The 20636-nt window shown below is 58.4% G+C and overlaps 4 protein-coding genes across 8 annotated transcripts; 2 read left to right on the forward strand and 2 right to left on the reverse strand.

The window, feature by feature from the left end:
- Positions 1-2289: 2289 nt before the first annotated feature.
- On the reverse strand, positions 2290-7461 carry CUTC (cutC copper transporter). 3 transcript variants are annotated; one of them, XM_052800196.1, is made up of 9 exons: positions 7334-7460; positions 6940-7011; positions 6807-6866; positions 6346-6555; positions 5016-5051; positions 4452-4585; positions 3825-3852; positions 3314-3419; positions 2290-2721 (listed from the first exon to the last, which is right to left on the reverse strand). In XM_052800196.1, the coding sequence occupies exons 2-9, from the start codon at positions 7007-7009 to the stop codon at positions 2610-2612; spliced, it is 756 nt and encodes a 251-aa protein (XP_052656156.1). In that variant the 5' UTR covers positions 7010-7011; positions 7334-7460; the 3' UTR covers positions 2290-2609. The 3 variants fall into 3 exon arrangements, with proteins under 3 accessions (XP_052656156.1, XP_052656158.1, XP_052656157.1); XM_052800198.1 differs by lacking the exon at positions 6807-6866 and having other exon boundaries at positions 7334-7461; XM_052800197.1 differs by lacking the exons at positions 6807-6866; positions 7334-7460 and having other exon boundaries at positions 6940-7113.
- Positions 7286-11729, forward strand: LOC128147543 (cytochrome c oxidase assembly protein COX15 homolog). Of its 2 annotated transcripts, none has more exons than XM_052800194.1 (8): positions 7286-7405; positions 8186-8308; positions 8554-8740; positions 8959-9126; positions 9650-9731; positions 10063-10217; positions 11116-11229; positions 11529-11729. In XM_052800194.1, the coding sequence occupies exons 1-8, from the start codon at positions 7392-7394 to the stop codon at positions 11658-11660; spliced, it is 975 nt and encodes a 324-aa protein (XP_052656154.1). In that variant the 5' UTR covers positions 7286-7391; the 3' UTR covers positions 11661-11729. The 2 variants fall into 2 exon arrangements, with proteins under 2 accessions (XP_052656154.1, XP_052656155.1); XM_052800195.1 differs by lacking the exon at positions 7286-7405 and adding an exon at positions 7980-8078.
- Positions 11730-12098: 369 nt separating this feature from the next.
- Positions 12099-13952, forward strand: LOC128147060 (V-type proton ATPase subunit e 2). The gene is made up of 4 exons (XM_052799260.1): positions 12099-12277; positions 12361-12408; positions 12677-12822; positions 13099-13952. The coding sequence occupies exons 1-3, from the start codon at positions 12174-12176 to the stop codon at positions 12768-12770; spliced, it is 246 nt and encodes an 81-aa protein (XP_052655220.1). The 5' UTR covers positions 12099-12173; the 3' UTR covers positions 12771-12822; positions 13099-13952.
- A 687-nt stretch (positions 13953-14639) lies between these two features.
- On the reverse strand, positions 14640-20077 carry ENTPD7 (ectonucleoside triphosphate diphosphohydrolase 7). 2 transcript variants are annotated; one of them, XM_052799257.1, is made up of 12 exons: positions 19941-20077; positions 19665-19868; positions 19370-19575; positions 19103-19256; positions 18594-18697; positions 18464-18520; positions 17826-17974; positions 17572-17738; positions 16479-16803; positions 16289-16374; positions 16008-16169; positions 14640-15846 (listed from the first exon to the last, which is right to left on the reverse strand). In XM_052799257.1, the coding sequence occupies exons 1-12, from the start codon at positions 19946-19948 to the stop codon at positions 15618-15620; spliced, it is 1851 nt and encodes a 616-aa protein (XP_052655217.1). In that variant the 5' UTR covers positions 19949-20077; the 3' UTR covers positions 14640-15617. The 2 variants fall into 2 exon arrangements, 1 of the variants encoding a protein (XP_052655217.1); XR_008236919.1 differs by lacking the exon at positions 14640-15846 and having other exon boundaries at positions 16026-16169; positions 16479-17182.
- Positions 20078-20636: the final 559 nt, after the last annotated feature.

The following is a 20636-nucleotide window of genomic DNA, read 5'->3' on the forward strand; positions in this document are numbered from 1 at the left end:
AGGACTGGTGATCTCTCTCTGTTTCTCTTTTCTCTTAGAATTGCTAAGTTATGCAAGGCATACCTTACCACTTGCCATAATCTGTTATATACCTAACCAATTATTGGAAAACCTCGTTTAAGACATCCATTAATCACTGTGGGAATCTTAATAAACGTTTGTATATGGACCTTGAGAGTTGTCTCACCTTAGTCCACGCCGCTGGGGATTTGCCAATCTGAGTAACTCACCCTCCTCTTCTGAGTGGGTCATGACAGTCCTCCAGGCCAGAACCAATACCCTGCTGATGAGAGCAGCAATCTGATGCAATGGATAAGAAGTGAATGGAGTAGTCACTTCCTCAGCCATTCTGCATCCAGAGTGCTGCTGTGATTCTTCTTTCTGCTCTCTGGCACAGGTGTCCTCTGGCCTTGCTCATACCCACCTGGAGCGCTGCTGCCAAGGGGACCACTTGCTCGTGACACCTTCCTATTTAATGCTCTGTCCCATCGCGTGTCTCAGTTTTCAGTACATGTCACAGCCCATCCTCACCCCGTCTTTGGTCTCTCATTCAGAATTGAAGTGCTTTGCTCAGGACAGGATGCCAGCTATCTTTCAATGTTCAAAGCAAGCACACCCCCACTTTCTCTACCCTCATACCTGGGACATGCTCCTCCTAAAAACCCACAAAGCCACCTCACTGTCCTTCAGTTCCTCCCATAAAGCTTCCTTCACTACAATACCCAGAAGATGTTCACTGGGACCAAGCTAATCAAAGCGGTAAGACCTCTTTGGCCAACAATACCACACTGTTTCCCTGTGCTCCCTTGCCTTTACCCATCTGTTATCCATCACCTTATAACTTAAGTTTTCAAAATTAGGCATTGCTTCATGCCTGTTTCTCACAGGGTCTGGTCCAGGACAGAGGCTTCTGCAAGGCAATCTACAAATTAGTCCAGCCCTCACTGCTCACCTGTTTCTGAAAGGTTTGTTTCTCTCCTTTGTTATGCTGTAACCCCACATGAGTTCAACAGCCTTTTTTTCTTTCCTTTTTTTTTTTTTTTTTTTTAACTTTACACAAAAGGAGAGAACCAAACTCTGTGTTTACGATGCTAGGGGGGCTGCCTCAGCAGAATATTCATGTTAATTGAGCTACTGGTATCTTATCACCATGACTTATGAAATCTCACAACATAAGCCATGAATTCTTAAATCAGTTATTCTGAACTATATTGACTATAACCACAAATTTAATCATTTCTTCTTCTGAGTTTAGATCCTTCCTACTGCCTGCACATCTATCTGCCAGTGCTGAAGCAGGCTCTGACACCAGCACTAAGCAGCCATTCCCTTCCCAGCTCCTGTGTTGCAAACTACCACATACGCTCCCGAGGTGTGTTTTGGGAGACAGATACCTGTGATGGATCCATGTGAAAAGGTGGATGTACCCTTTGAGCTGAAGATACATAGTTAGTCTTGGTTATAGGTTTTCAGTGACCTGATTATGTTTAAGGTGACAAAAGGTGCTGCCACCTTGTCAAATATTACATTTTCCTGTACATCCTCACAGGCTGTGTGCTATTGCCAAGAGGGGCAGACAAATCTGAACCCTGCTTTTTGCTTCCTAAGAAGGTCCGCTACCTCTGCTGTCAGGGGGATCCTCTTCAGCTTTGTGGATCTTTTAGAGAAGAGCAGGCAGCAAGAATAAAGCTGCTTTATCTCTGGGTCTCTACTCTTTTAATGGACCACTGACACCATTCAGATCTTTCATCAGGTATTTTGCAGGGTAACTGAGATGAGTCTAAGGCTTCAATTCTGACTAGGCAGCAATAACTCAACAGGCACGTTCCCCCGAGCACTGTCTGGAGAACAAGCAGTTTGTGCTTCATGTTGGGAAAAGGACCTGGAAACTCCCTGAGAAAAAGCACATTGTCCTCCCAAGGAATCTCATCACACACCCACCCCACCTCAAGCACCCACAGCCCAGGATGCCTCACAACTACCTCACCTCATCAGTCAGGTAGTTAGAAGCTCCTTCCCATTAGAACTTAATGTGTTCATCATCTCTACGTATCAATGCGCTTCTCTCTACCTAGCAGCTGCTGCGTTGCTAATCCCCAGCTATCCTACCAGCTGACCACAGCAGGCCTTGTTTTCCACCTGTGGCTATGATGTTTCCCTCCCTGGCATTCTGGATGATTGTATTCTCCTCTGGTGCAGAAGGGGCCTGATTAATTCAGACTACACAACACAGATCACAGTCTTACCTGTAAAATATAAATAAATTTTAAAAAAGCACACCGAGAGGGGGGCAGCTGCAGTGTTTATTTGACAATCACATGCAGTGCTACACAATTCAGTCCCCCTACTTGCTCAGCTCCCTTCCTCCCAAATACTGCTGAACAGCTTGCTGCCACAACATCTGGGAATGAGTCCTTTTATTTAAAATGGCCAACGTAAGTTTCCAGGCCAGGGACTGGTCGTTCGGGGGAAGCCAAGGGAAGAGATGTCAGGCTTCATCACCTAGTTCACATCCTCTGCAGCCTGAGGATGGAAGCGATACCCATCTGTCCATATGGCAGGAAAGACCCTGGAGTCTCAGCGCTCTTGTCCCAGCACAGTGCCTTCCACTACAGAATGTTCTTTGCGATCGCATTCAGGGTCCTCACTTTGGCCACATCTGCCACCTTTACGGAGTATTCAGGGGCAGAGAAGGACGCTCCCATGGCAACGTTCGGATTTCTGTCAGGAAAACCACTGGTTACTATCTGCAGGTGATACAGGTGACTAAGACACACTAAGAAAAACCCACTATCTCCCTTAGTCTCAGCAATGGCCAGAGAACCTGCTGGTGCCACCCAAACCAAAGATGAGACAGTAATAGAAAGAGGAATAATCCAAAGGCAAGAAACAACAGCATCAACAGAAACCCAGTGCAGACCTGTGGACAGATGTAAGCCATTCCTCACTCATTCCTCAGAGGCACATCCCACTGGCCTCCCAAATCCTACACACTTGTGTTAAAGGTCTAAGGCAGCTACACCAGAACCTGCCTTCCCGAGTGCCACACAAGCGCACTCACAAGCCCTAGGGCAGCAGTAGCAGAAGAAATGCCCCAAGGATCCGGTTCTGCATCCGTGTCTGGATGATGAGCAGTGCTGGATTCACACACTGCAGAATACAGAGCCAGGCATCAGGACCCCAACCACAAGAGCGCGATTAGCACCCAGGAAGCTGTTTGAAGTTTATGCCTGTTCTACAAACTCATGTTCACATTAATCCAGCTTTTCCCTTGTACAGTTTTGCTAAAAAATAAAAACAAATAATCAGTTACCTGAACTTCATCCCTGAGTCCCGGGCTGAGCGAGCAGAGCAGTGAAACTCAGAAGCAGTGGAGCCTTCCAGAATCCTCTGCAGGTTGCGCTCTGTGATGCCACCCCCTGGTGGGAAGAATCCCGATGTCACATACAGCGCAGATGGCACTGTCCCAGACCTGATGCCACCCTGGGACCTACCCCCCTAAGGGACAAGCGCCATCTACACTGAAGGGAAAAGACAGCCCTTGGGACAACGGAGACCCGGGCACATGAAAAGAGACAAGAGATGCCTTGGCTCATGTTCTCCCACAGATGTAGAGCTGTCCCCAAATCCTCCAGCAAGCAAGTGGCTGCAGAGCTCTGCCATCCCCAGCTGGCTGTGTGGCTTTTACTCGCACCAGGGCAGGAGCTCCTCTTCCTGGGGACCTGGCTTAGAAAGCCAGATCAGACAGCACATCCCAGGGCAAGAGGCTAGGAAGCAGGTGCTAGGGACTACAGGACCTGTTACAGATGACAAAACACCATTACCTGGCACCACCACAATTCTGCCCTTCGCCTGAAAGAAGAATAACATGTTAGTGATATTGCTCAGCACTACATCTGCACGTGCATTTGTGGGGTAGCAAAGAAACCTTACATGCAGTGCCTTCCACAAACTCATGGATGTCACCATGGCTTACGATTCGTGCACTCTCACCCACCTATTTTGTACTATTCATGTGTTACAAGGAAAAGTGGAAAAGAATTTGCAGGTACAGCTAAGGCAACTTGTCACCATTTCTTCCTACCTCTCTATCCCATCTGGCTACCTCTCAGGTACGTCTGTTGCATTTTCCTAACAGGAACTGTAGACCCCCAACAGGGACCTCACTTTGCTGTTTGCATGGCCTAATCACACCCAGCTGCTGATATCAACTCCTACTGCCCTCCTCCCAGTCTGCAAGCAAGAACAACCCAACCAGTCTTTGCTGTGGGAGACTTTGGGGTCCAGCCCACATGGACTTAGGAAAAGATTAAAGCCAAGCCAGAGAGGGAGGGCAAACGCTCCTTGACAGGAGTTCCCTTACAGAAATGAGGGCTACCATAAAGGAGCTGCCTCCAGGCAAAGCCCAGGAAGCAGCCACGGTAAACCAGGGGAGCACAGGGAACACTTACCTGTTCTGCAAGCCTCTTAATTAAAGACAATCCTTCCAGCGCTGAGCTGTCACAGCCACTTGTCAACACCCGCTCAAACCCCAGAGAAATCAGGGTCTCCAGTGCCACCAGAGGGTCATGCACCATGTCGAAAGCTGAGAGGCCAACACAACAGCTCAGAAATCACTCAGCTCATTGTGCTCAAGCCCTGTCCCCCAGCCAGCTCAGGAGCCCAGGAGACAACGATAGGAAGGGTACTTCTCGCAGCTGGCCACCCCTGCAGGGAGCCACAGCTCCTGACTATAATGTCCCCCTCGCAGCAGTGGCAGGGCCACCGTGCTCAGCTCCTCAGACACCTCCTCTCCACACAGGGCAGTGACACAGCCCCCAAGCCTGCACCCCCTGGACCTTGCCCCTCCTGGGGGAACAGCGTAGCCACAGCCTGCTCTTACACAGCATGCAGAGCTTTCCCTCCTCCAAAGAATGACCAAAGTACCTTAAGCTCAGCTCCCTCCCAGCCCCACCTTCCCCTGGCAGCGGAACAGAGGCTGGCCCCTGCCAGGGCCACTGTCCCAGGCGACTCACCTCGGTGAAACGTGACTGGCAGGGGACGGCACACCGCTGCAATAAGAAGACATATGGTCAGTCAGGGCTGGTACAGGGAGTCCCTTGTGCTAGAACCAGAAAAGCACATCAGATGAAAGAGGGCAAAGGCTTCTCAGGCCGTTCATGGGGAGCTCAGAAGAGTCCCAGTACTTGCTGGGAACAACACAGCTGCTGTTCTTTGGCCAGGCTCTTTGGTGAGGAAGAGTTCTTCTGCCCGATGAGGAAGCAAAAAACCTTTGTTGTTATGAGTAACACCAAAATCCCCCACCTCATCTGGATCATGCAGAACCCTCATTCCCACCAGAGAAGTTTCTCTGCAGGAAGGAAGCAGGGAAGTTGTATCATCTACCTGGGGAAGGGACAAGACCAGTAAGTAGTCTTTGAAAGCAGGAGAGCTGATTTTTGTGATTTCTTTCACTACCTACAAGTTCTGCTCTCAGACCACAGCCCACTTCACCAGTGGTGCTCTATTTACTAGGCAAAACTTATTTACTTCTATGAAAAGAAATCCAACTGCCTCCTGCCCTGGAAATGCTGGTTCCAGCAGAGCACCTCATTGCTCTAGTGGAGGCAGATCCTGGCAAGACCGCTGTCTTTTGCTGCACTCCCTACAGCCCATTCACCTTCATACATACAAGAACCTTGGCAGCACATCACCAGGGCAACGCTCAGCCCTCTTTAGCTTTGCCTGTAGCTCACAGAAAAGATGTAGAAGCAAATTCTCTTTCTCTCTACATGTTAGGCGTCTGGACTAACAATTTCCCACTGCAGCTTCGGTATCCCTTTATACGTTTCCACCTCTCTCTCATTATTCTCTCTCACTGGGTGTGTTAGAGGAAAAAATGAAGATGAGTTGCCAGCTACCCACAAGGCCAAAGTCCAGGAGAGACATACCCTAGACACCTGTAACAGGGACATAAGGAAAAGAACAAAGGGCGAGGAAAATGAAGAAGGAAGGGAATCCAACAGTTTAATACTCTGACGCCCCCAAAGCAGCTCACCTAAGCACCTCTCCTGCTTAGACCCTGCCATTACATCCCAGGTGGCCTCAAACTCTGTGTGAACCGCTTGGGGCAGCTGCCCTTGGTCTGCAAAGCTTCTTACCTGCTTAACATCTCACAACAATACATGAAACCGGTAGAAGGTGAAGAGAGATGGCAAGACCACAGACAAGACGTGCAGACCAAAGCACCCTGCACGGTTCTTTCTACAGCACCAGACAGAGCCGCACGGAACTCCCACCCCCACGGTCACCACACAGCTACCGCGCAGAACTCAGCACAGTGTTTCTGACCGGGGACACTCTTACCCAGCAGTGCTGTGCAGAGCTCTGTGTCAATGCGCCCGTCCTCGGTGAGGGCCCCGAACACCAGCCCGTCAGCCCCGTGCAGCTTGGCAAGGCGGATATCGGCTTTCATCACCTCCACCTCCCGGTCCGAGTAGAGGAAATCGCCGCCGCGAGGTCGGATCATCACGAACACGGGGACCCGCACGCACTGCTTCACCACCTGCAGGAGTCCTGGGGGGGAAAGGAGAGCGGCAGCTCAGCACCCAGCCGCCGGGGGAGGCAAGACGAGAGGCTGGGGAGGGGCACAGAGGGCGGGGGGGGGGGAGGCAAGCTGGCGGGACGGGGGCAGGGGAAGAGGGCAAAGGGAAGGACGGCGGGCAGGAGGGTGCGCCGGGCACGCCGACCCCCCCCGGGGAGGGGGAGCGGCCCCGGGAGAGGGGGAGGACGCGGGCCGCCGCAGGGCGGGGTCGGGCGCGGCTCACCCATGCTCGGGGTGGTCCCTCCTTCCACGAGGCCGGCGCACAGCTCGATCCGGCCTGCACCTGGGGAGAGGCGCGTCAGAACCGGCCCCGGCGGGGCCCGCCGCGCTGCCGCCCCCTCGCCCGCGGGCCTTACCTCCGCGCTCCGCGTTGACGGCGGACTCCACCGAGTCCACGCACACCTCCATGAGGAAGCCATCGTCCATACCTGGCGGAGAGCGGCGCCGTCAGCCCGGCCCGCCCCATGGCTGCCGACCGGCTCCGCGCCGCCGCCGGCGGCCGCGGCCCCGCCCCCGCCCCGCTTCCGCCGCAGGCCCCGCCCCCCCGCTCCCGCTTCCGGCCTCGCCCCCTCGCGGCCCGGGCCCGCGCCGTCCGCGGGCGCGAGGGCGGGCGCGGGAGGGTGGAGGCGGGGGGGGGGGGGACGGCCGGCGCGCCTCGCTCGCGCGCTGCGGCGCTAAGCCCCGCCCCCCGGCGTCGGTCGCGGCCCCGCCCCCGCCCGGGCCCCGCCCCCGCCTCGCACGCGCCCTCACCTGCGCTGGCGGCGCGCGGGGGTCGCTGCTGGCTCTCGGTCACGTGCCGGGGATTGTCATGGTGACGCCCAGGTGTGTCCGGAAGTGCTCGCCCCGCTTCCGGCGGCGCGCGCCACTTCCGGGGTCACTCGGGATGCTGCGTGCGGCGCGGGCTGGCGTTCGGCTCCTGCTGCCCGCGCGGGGCGGCGGCGCCGGCGCTGGCGCTGAGGGGCGGGGGGGGGCCGGCACCGGCACCGGGCCCCGCCTCTCCGCCTCCGCGGCGGCTCCTGCAGCAGGCGCCCCCCCCTGCCGCGCCCCCCCCCCGCCGTGGGGCGGTGGCTCCTGGCCTGCAGCGGCGCCGTGGCCGGTGCCGTGGTGCTGGGCGGCGTCACCAGGTGAGCGCCGCACCCCCCGCCCCGCTGGCACCGGTTCGCGCCGGGCGGCCGGGGCCGTGGAAGGAAGGGGCTCGGCCTTGGGGCCGCGTGGAGGCGGCCGTCTCCGCCGCCGGTGACCCGTTCGGGCCGTCCCTGTGGCCCGCAGCTGCCTCCCACGCCTCGGAGCCGCCCCGAGTGCGCCTGTGAGAGCTCCTCTCGTGTCTTTCGCCCCTGGCTGCGAGGGGACACCGTGGCACAGGGCTGGGAGTACCAGAGAGACTGTCTGTGGCGTGCTGGTGCCAGCCGGGGATAACCGTCCCTTACACGGTTTTGGTAATTTTAGGTCTGTTTGATCACTTACAGACTCCCTGATCTCCATCCTGTTTCTAACTGTGAGTTTAAGGGTTGTCTGGTGCAGCCAACAGCTCTCACTTCGGTTCGGTAGATTTGCATGCTGTCAGCGAGTGAATTGTGCCTGCTTGTGTCTGTCTGCTCCCAGGCTGACGGAATCGGGCCTTTCTATGGTTGACTGGCACCTGGTGAGAGAGATGAAACCCCCAAGAACGCAGCAGGAGTGGGAAGCTGAGTTCCAGAAGTACCAGCAGTTCCCAGAGTTCAAAATGTGAGTGTGCAAAAGAGGAAGGAGGGTGGGTGGGAGCATCCCTCCTGCGACTGAGCCACTCGAGGAACTCTTGTAAGAAGGGAAATGTTTTTTAACATCACTAGGAGGGCACACAAAGCCTGCCTGATGATGGCTCCTTCGCTTTCACTTTTGTTCTCTGAGGAAGGTGATCCCTTGTCCTGCAAAGTACGGCATAGGACTGCTGTACCACATGAAAATGTCATTTGTTTTACCGTCTTTAACAGCCTGAATCATGACATGACGCTGACAGAGTTCAAGTTCATCTGGTACATGGAGTATTCGCACCGTATGTGGGGCCGCGTTGTGGGTTTGGCCTACATTCTGCCCGCCACCTACTTCTGGCGAAAAGGCTGGCTCAGCCGCCCCATGAAGGGCTGTGTTCTTGCGCTCTGTGGGCTGGTCTGCTTCCAGGTGAGCGAACTCTGTAGCCGCAGGGATTAGCGGCAGCATCTGCTAATATCTTCTGATTGAGCGTAGTTGAGGCAGTGGGATTCATGAAAGCTTGGGGGGTGGCAGTGCTGGTAGCTGGTTGAAGGTGAAGGAAACAAGTTGCTTTGCCCCTAATGTTTGTCTGCTCTTAGCAGTTGCTGCTGCCCTGTCTGGCTTTAACCCCTCTCCTGTTTTGTCAGGGGCTGCTGGGATGGTACATGGTGAAGAGCGGGCTGGAAGAGAAGCCAGACTCTTACGACATTCCTCGGGTCAGTCAGTACCGTCTTGCAGCACATCTCGGCTCCGCGCTGGTTCTGTACTCTGCTAGCCTGTGGACGGGGCTGTCCTTGCTGCTTCCGCAACAGAAGGTACAGAGTGGTGTCTCAGGAGTCAAAAGCACAGGGTAGTGTCAGTTCAGAGGGTTGGGGGTGTGATGTGAAGGGTGAGGAAAGGGTGTGAAGAGTGATGGTGCTTCCGTTTTAGTCTCTGTTCCTGACTCCGATCTAATACCGCATTGCAAAATACCCTGTCTGTAAACTTCTTGGTTATGGGACGCTTCCTTTGACTTGTGCTGTTCTGCTCAAAAGTGATTAGTCTCAGAGTTCGTGCAAGCTCAGGCAGCGGTGTTCCTGGCCGGGCTAAATGGTTTGTGCCAGTAACTGTCCAGTGGCCACTCCAGTTTCTGCACGGGGTTGGACTCGATTAGTTGTGGTTTTGAGGAACCACTGAAGTGTGACACTGCTGCATGGTGGTCTCTAGATTCCTCCTGTAAAATACAGGCCAACCCCTTGGCCTATATATGCAGTGAAGGTTTTTCTTACTTGCTGCAAACAGCACTGGAAATGCTTTGCCTTGATTATTTTCTTTTTCTTTTTTTTTTTAATTTTACAGTTACCTGAAACCCATCAGCTCCTTCGCTTGAGACAATATGCTCATGGCACTACAGCTCTCATTTTTCTTACTGCTCTTTCAGGTAAGAATGTTTCTTTCTGCTGTCCCATCTGCGGCTCATTCCTCTCTGCCCTGTTTTTATCTCTGGTCTGGCGGGGACTGTGAGCAACCCTATCATGTTCCCTGGGAAAAACTTTATTGCTGTCAGGGAGCTTACAGTCGAGAACCTCCCTTACGGGTCTTTCCTGAGCAGGTGGAGATGTACCTTCCAGCCTGCCTGTTGCTGTGTGATCTCTGTATATGTTTCTAAAAGAAATTCAGGATCAAGCTGAGCTCTTCGAGTCAGAGCTTTGCAACCTGGAGTGCCACCTTTGCCTACTCTGGTAGTCTCATTTTCTGCTCTGGAATTGCAGGTGCCTTTGTGGCAGGGCTGGATGCTGGCCTTGTGTACAATTCCTTCCCCAAAATGGGTGATCGCTGGATCCCAGATGATCTCCTTGCCTTCTCCCCCGTGCTGAGAAATATCTTTGAGAATCCTACAACTGTACAGTTTGATCACAGGATCTTGGTAAGTGCTGTCTTCCTGCTATGTCTGTGCTGCTTCTCAGTTGCCTCCTGCAGCCAAGCTGTCCTCTTTGGGCCGTGGTTCTGTCAGCTTGAGTGATATCCAGGGTGTCCAAAGGTCCTAAGAGCGTGTTACCAATTTGCTTCTGCAGAAAGAGGAAGTTTAGCACTCTTGTTTATTTTCAGTGTGATCTCCTTCCTTAAGGACATCTTCCTCCTGCGCAAGTTACAGACTTTGTTTCTTTGTGTCTCCTTTTCCATAACGTAAGCTGCAGACCAGGGTAGCCTTCGCTATTGAAATGTCTGGGAAAGCTGTGTGAAATAAAACTTGGAAAATCTGATATTTTCCTCTAGCATTTCTGAACTTGCTTTACACCAGTAGCGCCCTGTGAAAATATCGCAGCTAGTTAGAGCAATCCAGATATTAAATGCCACTGCCAGCACTGCTGTGGACTAAGCCATCACTAAGACTAAAAAGAAAGATTAAGTGACTTAGAAGAGGAATCACCTGGGGTGACCTGCACAGCGAGATTATGCTGGTGAACTACAGCCGAGTGGTGAAAATGAGATCAATTTTCCAGATGACAGCTTCCACCTTTAGCTGTCAAGGTGACAGAAGGGATGAGGGCACAGATAGTCCCTAATGATTTGAGGAAATGCTGTTGGAAAATAAAGCATTAATTTGGAGAGAAATGGAACTCTATAACTTCAGTTAAATTTCAGGGTTGTTAACCTGGCAGGCATGGGAGCTCCAGGATTTGGTTATGGCCACTAACACGTTTCCACAGTTAAATATTGTTCATGAAATTTCTTTTACTGCATGGAAGGCCCAGCCAAAGGCCGCTGTACCCATTTCCTCTGAACTTTTCTTGAAGGGTGCTTGTTTCTCATCCCTTCTGTAGGGAATCGCCTCAGTCACAGCTGTCACAGCACTGTACCTCTTCTCGCAGAAGATCCCACTTCCTCGCAGGACCAGGATGGCAGTGACTTCCTTATTGGCTGTGGCTTGCATGCAGGTACTGTCATCTTCTCCCCCCTCCCTTCTATTTTTTTTTTCCTCCCTCCAGTCCTTTGTAGCATGTTCACAAGACAGAGCTGTCTCCAGCTTGGATCTGTGCTGGCCCCAAGAGCCTGGAGCTGAAGAGGTGGACCTGCCTAGGCCCTGGACCTCGCCATACTGCATGCACTGTCTGAATTTGAGGGTGGGATGTCTGGCTGTGGCCATGGGCCTTTCTACATCATGCTCTGTGCTGGGGATGTGTATCAATGCTGCATCCACAGCTGCTCTTACTCCTTCCTTTTCCCTTCTCGGCAGGTGGGCCTAGGCATCAGCACCCTCCTGCTGTACGTCCCCACGCCGCTGGCCGCCACCCACCAGTCAGGCTCCCTGGCTCTGCTCAGCATGGCACTCTGGCTCATGAGCGAGCTCCGACGGGTCCCCAAGTAACCTGCCGGAGGCAGAGCCCTCCCGGGGGAGCTGCGGCGCTGGGCCCGGAGGCTGCACACACACACACACCCCCCCACACACACACCCCCCACCCCCCCCCCCCCCCGCCAACCCTAGCATACGGGAATGTGCGCCCAGCCAGGCTGTGCGCGGGGAGGAGGCGGAGGGTGTCGGCGTGAACTTTGTAACATAAAGGAGTTTTTACGGAGCGGCTGGTGTCTGGCTGGACGCCTCCTTTCCGGAGCGAGGTGAGGAGGGATGCGGGGAGTCCCGGCGGCAGCGGGCGGGGAGGGGGGGCGCCGAGCCGCGCCGCCGCGGCGGGGAGAGGAGGGCGGGCTCCCTTTGGCGCCCCCTGGCGTCGGCCCGGCGTACGCCCGGCTTCGCGTTTCTGCCAATGGGAGGCGGCGGTGGCGCCAGCGCGGTGCGCTCCGCCCGCGGATTGGCCGTCGCGCGCGGCAGTGGGCAGAGCGGCATCCGGTGCGGCGGCGGTCGGTCTGTCGGAGCGGAGCGGCCATGACGGCGCACAGCTTCGCGCTGCCGCTCGTCCTCTTCTCCGCCTTCTGGGGCCTCGTGGGCATCGCCGCCCCTTGGTTCGTGCCCAAGGGGCCGAACCGCGGGTGAGTGGGGGCCCCGAGGGGATACCGGGGACGGGGGGGGTTCGTGACCGGGCCTCACCGGCCTCATGCCGGTGTCTCCGCAGGGTGATCATCACGATGCTGGTCACCACCGCCGTGTGCTGCTACCTCTTGTGAGTACCACGAACCGGCCTCCCGTACCGCCCCCCCCCCCTCCCCCATCCTCCGTGGGGCTTCACCGGGCCCAGTGGCTGCTGCCCAGCCTCCTGCCCGTGGATGAATGGGACAGCCCCCGGGCTGCAGCCTGCCTCCCTCCCTCCCGGGCACTTCACCCCCCGGGGCAGCAGTCCCTCTGCCAGCCCCTTGCGGCAGCAGCATCCCGGGATCCTGGTCCCTGCCTGCGTGCTGCCAGGGCTGACGGCAGGTTGGGTCCCTTTGCAGCTGGCTCATCGCCATCCTGGCCCAGGCCAACCCCCTGTTTGGGCCGCAGCTGAAGAACGAGACCATCTGGTACGTGCGCTTCCTCTGGGAGTGAGCAGTCCTCAGGAGCCGGCGCCTGAACAGACACCCCCCCCAAAATTATCACCGTGAGTGGGCAGAGGGCTGGGGTGGCAGAGATGTCCCTGCTTGCCTGCCTGTGGCTGGTTGGAGAGGGAGCTGCAGCGTGGTCCTTGCTGGGTGGGAGTTGCTTTGGCTTCTGTGCATTGTGGCTGTGGTGAGCTGGTCTCGGCGTGGGGCTGCTGGCTCTGCACTGGGCCTGAGCAAACAGCCCTTCCCTCTGAGCCTGTGGTTATCTAGGTTTGCGGGGGCTACCTTGTGGGTGCAGTTTGGTGCTAACTTCTCCTCCTTTCTCCCTGCCCCAGCTCTTGCTGCTGTTCCAGCCTCTACTCTCCCGTACCAGGCAGCCCCCAGACGTGCTGGGACAGAGGCTGGACCCGCTGCCCCAGTGCACCCTGAGCATTGCAACCTGGACCAGTGATGGCTGGGCCCCTGAGCATGGCAGGCAGCACCCCCGCCTGGGACGAGGGCCTGGTACACCTGGCCCTGGGAGCAACCACACTACCAGGGAGAGATCCCCTCAGCTGGCCTAGTGCTGTAGTCACTGACATTAAGCACCGTCCTGAGAGAGATCTGTGTGTAGTGCCAGCAGCTCCTGTCCCTGCCATGCTTGCCCTGCTCCCTCCAGTGCACTCAGCCGTAGCCCCGCCAAGTGAAACCCCTGCTTCCAGCCCAAGCTACCCAACTAGTTACCATATTTCTGGTCATTTCAGGCACCGGCCGCACCTCTGCGTGAGAAGGCAGGAGCCCGTAGCATCCTCTGTTGTATGGTCAGTCCCCTGTGGTGGGGGTGGTCCCTGCTAAGAGAGATGCTGCCTGTGGGTGTGAGAAGGGAGGGCTGACCCTGGAGGAACATGCAGACCCCCTGGGGTGTGATGAGGGAGGTGCTGGGGTGCAGGACAGAAGGTTCTGCTGCTTGGCAGCCTGCTGGAGGGGATTAAAGGGGTGCTGCATCTCCTCCCGCCTCAGCAGTGAGGGTGCTGCAGTAGTGTCTGGGTACCACCACCCACCCAACCTGTGTCCAGGTTCCGAGAAGAACCGAGTAGGGTGTTGTGTTTTTTGTTTCCCCTTATTTATCACGTAATTTATCTGTATTTATTTACCTGTCCGTGTTTGTTAAATTTGTGTGGTGGAAATAAATCCTTTTTCTAGTAAGTGATGCTGGAGGCAGAGTCACTTGCTGCTTTGAGGCTGGGGAGCAGTCTTGGCTTTATTCAGACTTTTTCCCTTCCCCCTAACCCTGTTCTTGCACCATGAGAACAAGGCTGGGATCCTCAGCTGTTGAGCAGGAGCTTGGCAGCATGCTTGTGCATGAAAAGTTTTATCCTTGATGCCACCTGTGCGGTTGTCCTGCATGACGAGGGTCACAGGTAGGTAACAGTATGTGCTAGAGGGAGACTTGGGTACCTGCCCAGCCTCTCTGGTGGTAGGCAGCTGTGCTGGGGCCATCCCCATGGCTGTGCAGCAGCTGGAGAAGTTTAGTGGCCCCTTGCTCAGGCTGGGGTGGGGAAGAAGGTAAAAAACACAGAGCAACACCTTTCAGGAGGGGCTCTGAGTGGGCCGGCTTTTTCTCTTAGGAGGAGAGGAGGGCAGCAAAGCATGCTGTCTCCAAGGATCACAACAGTTCAGTTTGGATCAGAGCTTCCCTTGCTGCTACCACCTTGGGAGGTGAGCTCAGCTGTCCTGCTGGAAGGGCAGAGAACATCTGCTGGCAAGAAAGCAGCTTTGTCATCCCACTGCAGTGGCACGAAGCAATGCTGTGCAGACAAGCACTGGCCCCCAGTCACGCTGCTAGCCAGGAGCTGTTGCTGCTGGGGTGGTGCTCACTAGAAAACAAGACCAGTGCTGGATGGCTCAAGGGGTTTATTTATTGCTACAGGCATGGGAACAGATGAGTTCAAGTAAAAAGTGACACTTCATTGGGGGCTCCAGCCCCAGGGGAGGAAGGCTCGTGCCTGTGTGCACAGCCCAGACCTGTCCTGGGGCAGTAAGCTGGGCTGGAGTGAGATGGTTCCCCTGTGGGCAGGCCCAGCCTGCGCTCACGGGGGAGAGAACCACGGGTCCCGGTGCTAGTGCCCGATTAACGTGTGGGACACCACGGGGCAGACGTGCCCAGGAGGGAATGTATGAAAGGAAAGGGCAGCTGACTTTGGTGGTGCCTTAGGAACCAATCCCTGAGCCCTCAGTGCTGAGCCTGGGGCATTGGCTAGGACCACAGGAGGACTGTCCTGGGAAGGGAAGACTTGGCAAAGAGCAGGGCACCTCTTAAGGAATGCTCCGAGAGGGACCAGGCTGGGCAGAGCAGCTCAGTGGAACTCACAGCTCACCTGGTTCCTGCAGTAGCTTCGCTGGTGACTGCTGTTCTCTAGCCTGTAGGCTAGTAAGGGACTGCAGAAAGGCCACCCCAGGCGATGAGCTACAGCACATCACCAGCCTGCTCTGCAAACTGGTGGCTGAGTCATGGGGTGGCCCAGTACTTCAGGCCCTGGTCCTGGGCTGGCCACCTCAGTGGTAGTGTCCTGCTTATCTAAGGGAGCTGCCAGGGCTGCAGCTTCAAGCCCGCTGGCAGTAGAGGACTTTGCTCTATACCATGTGGCAAGGCAAAGGCCGGAGGCCAAGGAACGCAAAGATTAGAACTGGGGTGAGGCAGAGAGGAAAGTTCTGGTGTCTATAGCTGCCTCAGACCACAGGCTCTGGTTCTGATGTGGAGATGATAGAGTGCAGAGTTGAGATGGTCTTTAAGAAAGAGTCCAAGCCCTCGGAGCCCAGGCTGTCAGCCAGCCCTGGTTCTGCTGGTGCAACTGCACGGTGGGTACCACCGGTGTCATGGCCCATTTCCCTGGCTCGGCGGCACCACCACCTTGTCCAGCCAAAGCAGGGTGAGCTGGGCCGCACGCAGCTGCCGGCGGTGGATGCGGCGCAGCCGCAGGAGGTAGAGGACTATGGCCAGCACTACGACCAGGATGCAGGCGAAGAAGAGATAGTGGTTGTAGACAAAGGAGAGGCGCAGCCAGGAGGTGTGTGCTTGCCGGATGCTCTCCTGCCGGAGATCCCTGCGGAGAGTCAGGACTGGCCGTGAGATGCCATGGGGTACTACCACGGTCCGTGCTGCCGCTCCCCTTGCCGGGGTGGCACAGCCCTCGCCCAATGCGGCAACTCCTGCTCCTCCCCAACCACCCTTCCCCGAGCGATGCCATCAGCGAGCCAATGGTACCTGAGTGGCAGAAACCGCGTCTTGTAGAGGATGGCTCCCAGCGTCCACTGCACCTCCCGGTCATACACCAGCTGGGCCGTGCGCAGGCTGGGGTAGTCCAGGGGGAAGCGGAAGCCCTGGTGAAGGACTTGGTACATCCAGGCTGATTTGAAGCACTGATACCTGCAGGCACAGCACGCAAGAGTGTCAGCCAGATGCTGCCACCTGCACCACGGTCCCTCGCCCCAGCCAAAGCCCCCCAGGAGGTCCAGCCATGGCACACCCCCAGCAAAGCCGCTTACTTCAGCCGGTGCTGGTCAGCGTGTGCCGAGTAGAGGCCACCACGGAAGCGCTGGGTCAGCACCTCCCATCGCTGGCTGCAGTACTCCTGAGGGACAGAGAAGTCAGGGCTCAGAGCAGAGAAACAGCCCCTACTCCCTCCCAGCCCCAGGAACAGCGGCTCCCCAGCTCCCGGGCTGCGGCAGCACCCACCTGGGCAGCAGAGGTGAAGGTGGGGGCACTGTAGCGGCCCCCCAGGCGCAGCACGTCCTCAGTGCAGTAGAAGAACTCGGAGAAGCCGTAAAACTCGCTGTTGCCAAAGTCGATGGGTGCTTTGTATGCCCTCACCAGGGAGGCCTGGCTGCTTTTGGGCCCAGCCAGGAGGGGCTGCAGCAGCTCCGCACAGGCCAGCCAGTCCCCTCGCCCCCGCACAAACAGGGTTTGGCCGCCCCTCATCACTGTGTCCTCCAGCCCCACAGGCAGGCAGGGGTCCAGGAAGGGCGTCTCGGGGCTCAGCCCTGTCTGCTGGCCATGCAGGCTGGAAAACAGGCCAGGAAGGAAAGGCAATTGCATGGGGGGACGGGTCTTGTACCAGCCCCAAAAAGCCTAGTCTAGCACTGCCCCACATCCAAATACCCCCCACACCAGACCAGGCTGTGTTCTCTTGTACCCTGCAGCGCTGGCGCCTGCCCCAGCACCTCCTGCTGAGGCCAAACTCGCCAGATCTCTCACGCTGACCTGCAGCCACATGCCCCAAGCACCTGCAGGGTGCAACAAGGCACAGCCCACCCCGACCAGCTCGCGTGGATCTGCACCCCTGTGCAGCCCCTGGGGATCTGGAGGCAGGGTCTGTTCCCGGCACAGGAGTACCTGGGCACCAAGCCTCTCCGCCTCTGGTGACAGCTTCACGTAGCGCTCTGGGAAGGGGAGACAGGAGACAGAGAGCTCGAGGTGGGGATGCGATGGAAAGATGTGCTGAGTGAATCGGTGCTGGAGAAGGAGGGAAAGTCAGAGCAGGAAAAGCCGAAAGCCACCAGAGGGGCCTCCCTGCAGCCTGCCGCAAGGGGACGAGGAGGAAGAAGGCAGGGAGCTGCGGCACTGATAATGCCTGCCGGGCTCAGAAAAGGGCAGCACCCATGCACCCCGTGCCAGCCCGGGCACCTGCTGCTGCCAGCGTGGCTGTGGGAGCTGTTATCGCCATGGGCGGCTCTTGGGGCAAATCCAATGGGGAGAGGGCGGCATGAAGGAACCAGCACCCCATTTTGCAATGCCCTAGCAGGGACACCGCTAGGCAAGGCAGCAATACCGGTTGTGCACATAGGTCTGGTTCAGCACAAGCTCCTCGTAGCGCTGCCGGGCAAAATTGCCCCCGAAGCCCAGGAAGGTGTTGACGTAGACGCGGTACACGTGGCCAGTGTGCTGCACATCGCAGCCCAGGTTGAATTCCGCCAGCAAGCTCTTAGCAGCCTCCTCCTGGGGGCGCAGAGAGGTCCGTGATCAGCAACGACTCAGGGAAGGCAGGGGCTGCTCTCGGGGCTGGCCAGCCAGCCAGATACGCACCTGCTGCGGGGAGGAGAAAGCTCCGGAGTCGGGCACTTCGTAGGCGATCTGCAGGGAGGCACCTCCCATGTCTAGGATCCCAACTGTTCGTTTCCGAACCAGGGACTCTCCCTGGTCCCCCAGCGCTACGGTGACCACCGCATCCTCCTCTGCAACCCACAGCAGCGCATCAGCAAGGGGCAGGGCCCGGGGGGCATCTCCTCCCTTCCACTATCACCCTCCCCCAGCAGCTTCATGGGGCTCCTCCACCCCTGCAAGCAGCCCCCAAGGATCACTTGCAGGGCAGCGGGTCCTGGCACATGGGGCTGGCTGCCCCTCAGCTTTGTAGGTTCCCCCAAAGCATCCACCACTGGAAGCCACTACAGGAACACTACTACAAACCCTCTCTCCCTGGTTCTTCTCCCAAAACGCTGCAGGTGCCCCCCTCACACAGGGACTTGTTCCTGTGACCAGGGCAGGTGCCCCTCCAGGTCCCAGGTTCTGGAGAGTTTCACGCTCATGGCTGCGGTCAGGCATTACCTGGCCCAAGGGGCAGACGCTGCCTGCTCCAGAGCTTGCTCTTAGCTCCAGCGCCAGGGCAAGCTCCAGCTGGGCTCTGCTCAGACCCTCCCAGCTGCTCTACAAGCAGCCAGACTCACCGTCCTCGTGATCAAACCGGCCCAGGACAAAGTTGATGCCAATCCAAGCATAGACACCTGCACGAGACGGAAAGGGTCATTACGACAACATGCTAAAGGGAACCAAGCAGTGCTTCACAGAAGCTCCTACCTTCCTGTTTCCCTGAGATCACTTCTGCATGTGATTTGGAGAAGAGGAAATCAAACTCCAGGGGCACGTTTCTCACCAAGTCCTCCAGGATTGCAGCTTGCTGCCTGCAAGGACATGGGAGAGGGACAGATGCTAAGGGACCTTCGCCAGCGACGCTGCTTTGCGAGAGCGCAGGAAGGAGCGGGAATCCCACTGCAATACGCCCCGCGTCCAGCCCCAGAAGCCCTGCTGCTGCACCCAGTGCACTTTGGAGACGAGCAACGAGATCTATTTGTTTGAGACTTCAGTAAAAAGCGTCTCCTCTCGGCTCCCTCCCAGTGTGCGCAAACCCTCCTCCTGCAGCCCTCGCCCTTCGCCCCAACAACGCACCCTTTCCTTTCTCAATCCCCACCCCCAGGATTCCCAATTCTCCCATTAGGCTCAAGACGAGGCAGCCGTCTCCCCCCTTCTCGTGGCTGAGGGATCCCAGCAGGTCCCTGGCTCACCCCGACGAGGGCCGACGAACTCACCTCTCGGGCAGCAGCCGCATGCCTGCCGTGCACAGGATGTAAAGCGGAGTTTCCTTGTGCTTCTGAGCTGGGACGTGGGCTGCCGCGAAGCGAAGCAGAGGACGCAGGTAGGGCGTAGCTTGCTCCGGGGCCGCCGCCGCCGCCACGGAGATGCCTGCCCAGGGAAGGGAGGCTGTGAACCGGCCGGGCCTGCCGCACCGGCAGTGGCCATCCCCGTCCCATGCGTGGGGGGCCTCGGGGCCGGGAGCGGAAAGGGCTGGCACCGACCCGGTTTAATTTTCTTGACGACGGGGCGGCTGCTCCGGTCCCTCATCTGTTTGATGTCCAGCAGGTCGTGGGGGTTCCCGTTGTGCGGGGGCCAGAAGTAGACGAAGACCCGGGACCCGCTGCTCCCGCAGTCCACGACCACCCCGTAATTGAGGGTCGAGTCCTCGGTGTCGGTGGCCGTCAGCTCCTCTGCCCGCGCCAGGTACCTGGGGCCCGGGGAGGGACGACGGGGCGCCTCAGCACCGGCGGGCGACGGCGAGCCCCGGTCCCCCCGGCAGCCCCGGTCCCCGCTCACCTCTCGTCGCGTCGGGCGGCGCGGGGCGGCGCGGCCCAGCGGCGGGGGGCGGCGGCCGCCAGCAGCAGCAGCAGCAGCAGCCCCACGGCGAGGGCCAGCCCCAGCGCCGCCGGGCGCTGCCGCAGTCCCGGGCACGGGCACGGGCACGGCCCCGGGCACGGGCAGGGTCCCGCCGAGCGCCACGACGGGCAGGAAACGCCGATCCTGCGGGCAGAGGCCACCGCTCAGCACCGGGCCCGGCCCGGCCACGGCCCCCCCCGGCCCGGCCCCGCTCACCTGGCCATGTGCGCCCGCCGCCGCCCGCCCGCGCATCGCCCCGCTGCCGGCACCCGGCACCGGCGGCCACGTCACCAGCGCCCCCGGCGCGGCCAATAGGGGCCCCCGCCGCCGAGCCCCGCCGGGCGGCGCTCCGCCCACCCCCCCCCCTGCGGCCGCGGAGCCACGCCCGCGCGGCCCGGCGACCAATCGGACCGGGGCGGGACGGCGCCCCCAGGCGGCCGAGGGCCGCGCCTGGCTTCGCCCTTGCTCCCGCGTCCGACCTTCGCCGGGAGGCGTCACGCAGAGACTTCCTCCCGCGCGGCCTATCGCAGCCTCCCTGCCGCCAGCGCCCAGCCAATCCGAGGCGCCCAAAATAAACAGCACGCGCCGAGAGCCGGAATGGCGGGCGAGGCGGCCAATGGCGGCTCTCTGCTCCCCCCCCCGACCCGCGCAGAAGAACGGCGGGCGGGCCAAAGGTCGCGGGCTCGCCGCCCAATGGGCTTGCGCGGCGGGGCGGGGCGCGAAGTTGAGGCACCCAATGGGCTGCGCGGGCCGGCGGGGCGGGGAGTCCCGGCGGCCAACGGGCAGCGCGCCTGAGCGCGCCGGAGGCAGCCGCCGGCCAGTGGCGGCGTCCGAGTCGCGGCGGCGGCGGCCAATGAGCGCGGCGCGCGGGGGAGGCGGGCGGCAGGCCGAGCCAGTGGGCGCGCGGCGGGG

This window comes from Harpia harpyja, chromosome 10 (genome assembly GCF_026419915.1).
Source record: "Harpia harpyja isolate bHarHar1 chromosome 10, bHarHar1 primary haplotype, whole genome shotgun sequence".
Classification (NCBI taxonomy): domain Eukaryota; kingdom Metazoa; phylum Chordata; class Aves; order Accipitriformes; family Accipitridae; genus Harpia; species Harpia harpyja.

Excerpts from the sequence above, each read along its gene's own strand:
- LOC128147543 (XM_052800194.1), top strand. Across the intron at positions 9,127-9,649 it reads TGCTGCTTCCGCAACAGAAG|TTACCTGAAACCCATCAGCT; the intron begins GTACAGAGTGGT and ends TTAATTTTACAG. Across the intron at positions 10,218-11,115 it reads AGTTTGATCACAGGATCTTG|GGAATCGCCTCAGTCACAGC; the intron begins GTAAGTGCTGTC and ends TCCCTTCTGTAG.
- CUTC (XM_052800196.1), bottom strand. The coding sequence starts at position 7,009 with ATGGACGATGGCTTCCTCATGGAGGTGTGCGTGGACTCGGTGGAGTCC. Across the intron at positions 3,420-3,824 it reads CAGAATTGTGGTGGTGCCAG|GGGGTGGCATCACAGAGCGC; the intron begins GTAATGGTGTTT and ends TCTTCCCACCAG. Across the intron at positions 2,722-3,313 it reads GACTCAGGGATGAAGTTCAG|AAATCCGAACGTTGCCATGG; the intron begins GTAACTGATTAT and ends TTTTCCTGACAG.
- LOC128147060 (XM_052799260.1), top strand. The coding sequence starts at position 12,174 with ATGACGGCGCACAGCTTCGCGCTGCCGCTCGTCCTCTTCTCCGCCTTC. Across the intron at positions 12,278-12,360 it reads CCCAAGGGGCCGAACCGCGG|GGTGATCATCACGATGCTGG; the intron begins GTGAGTGGGGGC and ends GTGTCTCCGCAG. Across the intron at positions 12,409-12,676 it reads GCCGTGTGCTGCTACCTCTT|CTGGCTCATCGCCATCCTGG; the intron begins GTGAGTACCACG and ends GTCCCTTTGCAG.
- ENTPD7 (XM_052799257.1), bottom strand. Across the intron at positions 18,521-18,593 it reads GATCTCAGGGAAACAGGAAG|GTGTCTATGCTTGGATTGGC; the intron begins GTAGGAGCTTCT and ends CGTCTCGTGCAG. Across the intron at positions 17,975-18,463 it reads CCGGTTTGATCACGAGGACG|AGGAGGATGCGGTGGTCACC; the intron begins GTGAGTCTGGCT and ends TGTGGGTTGCAG.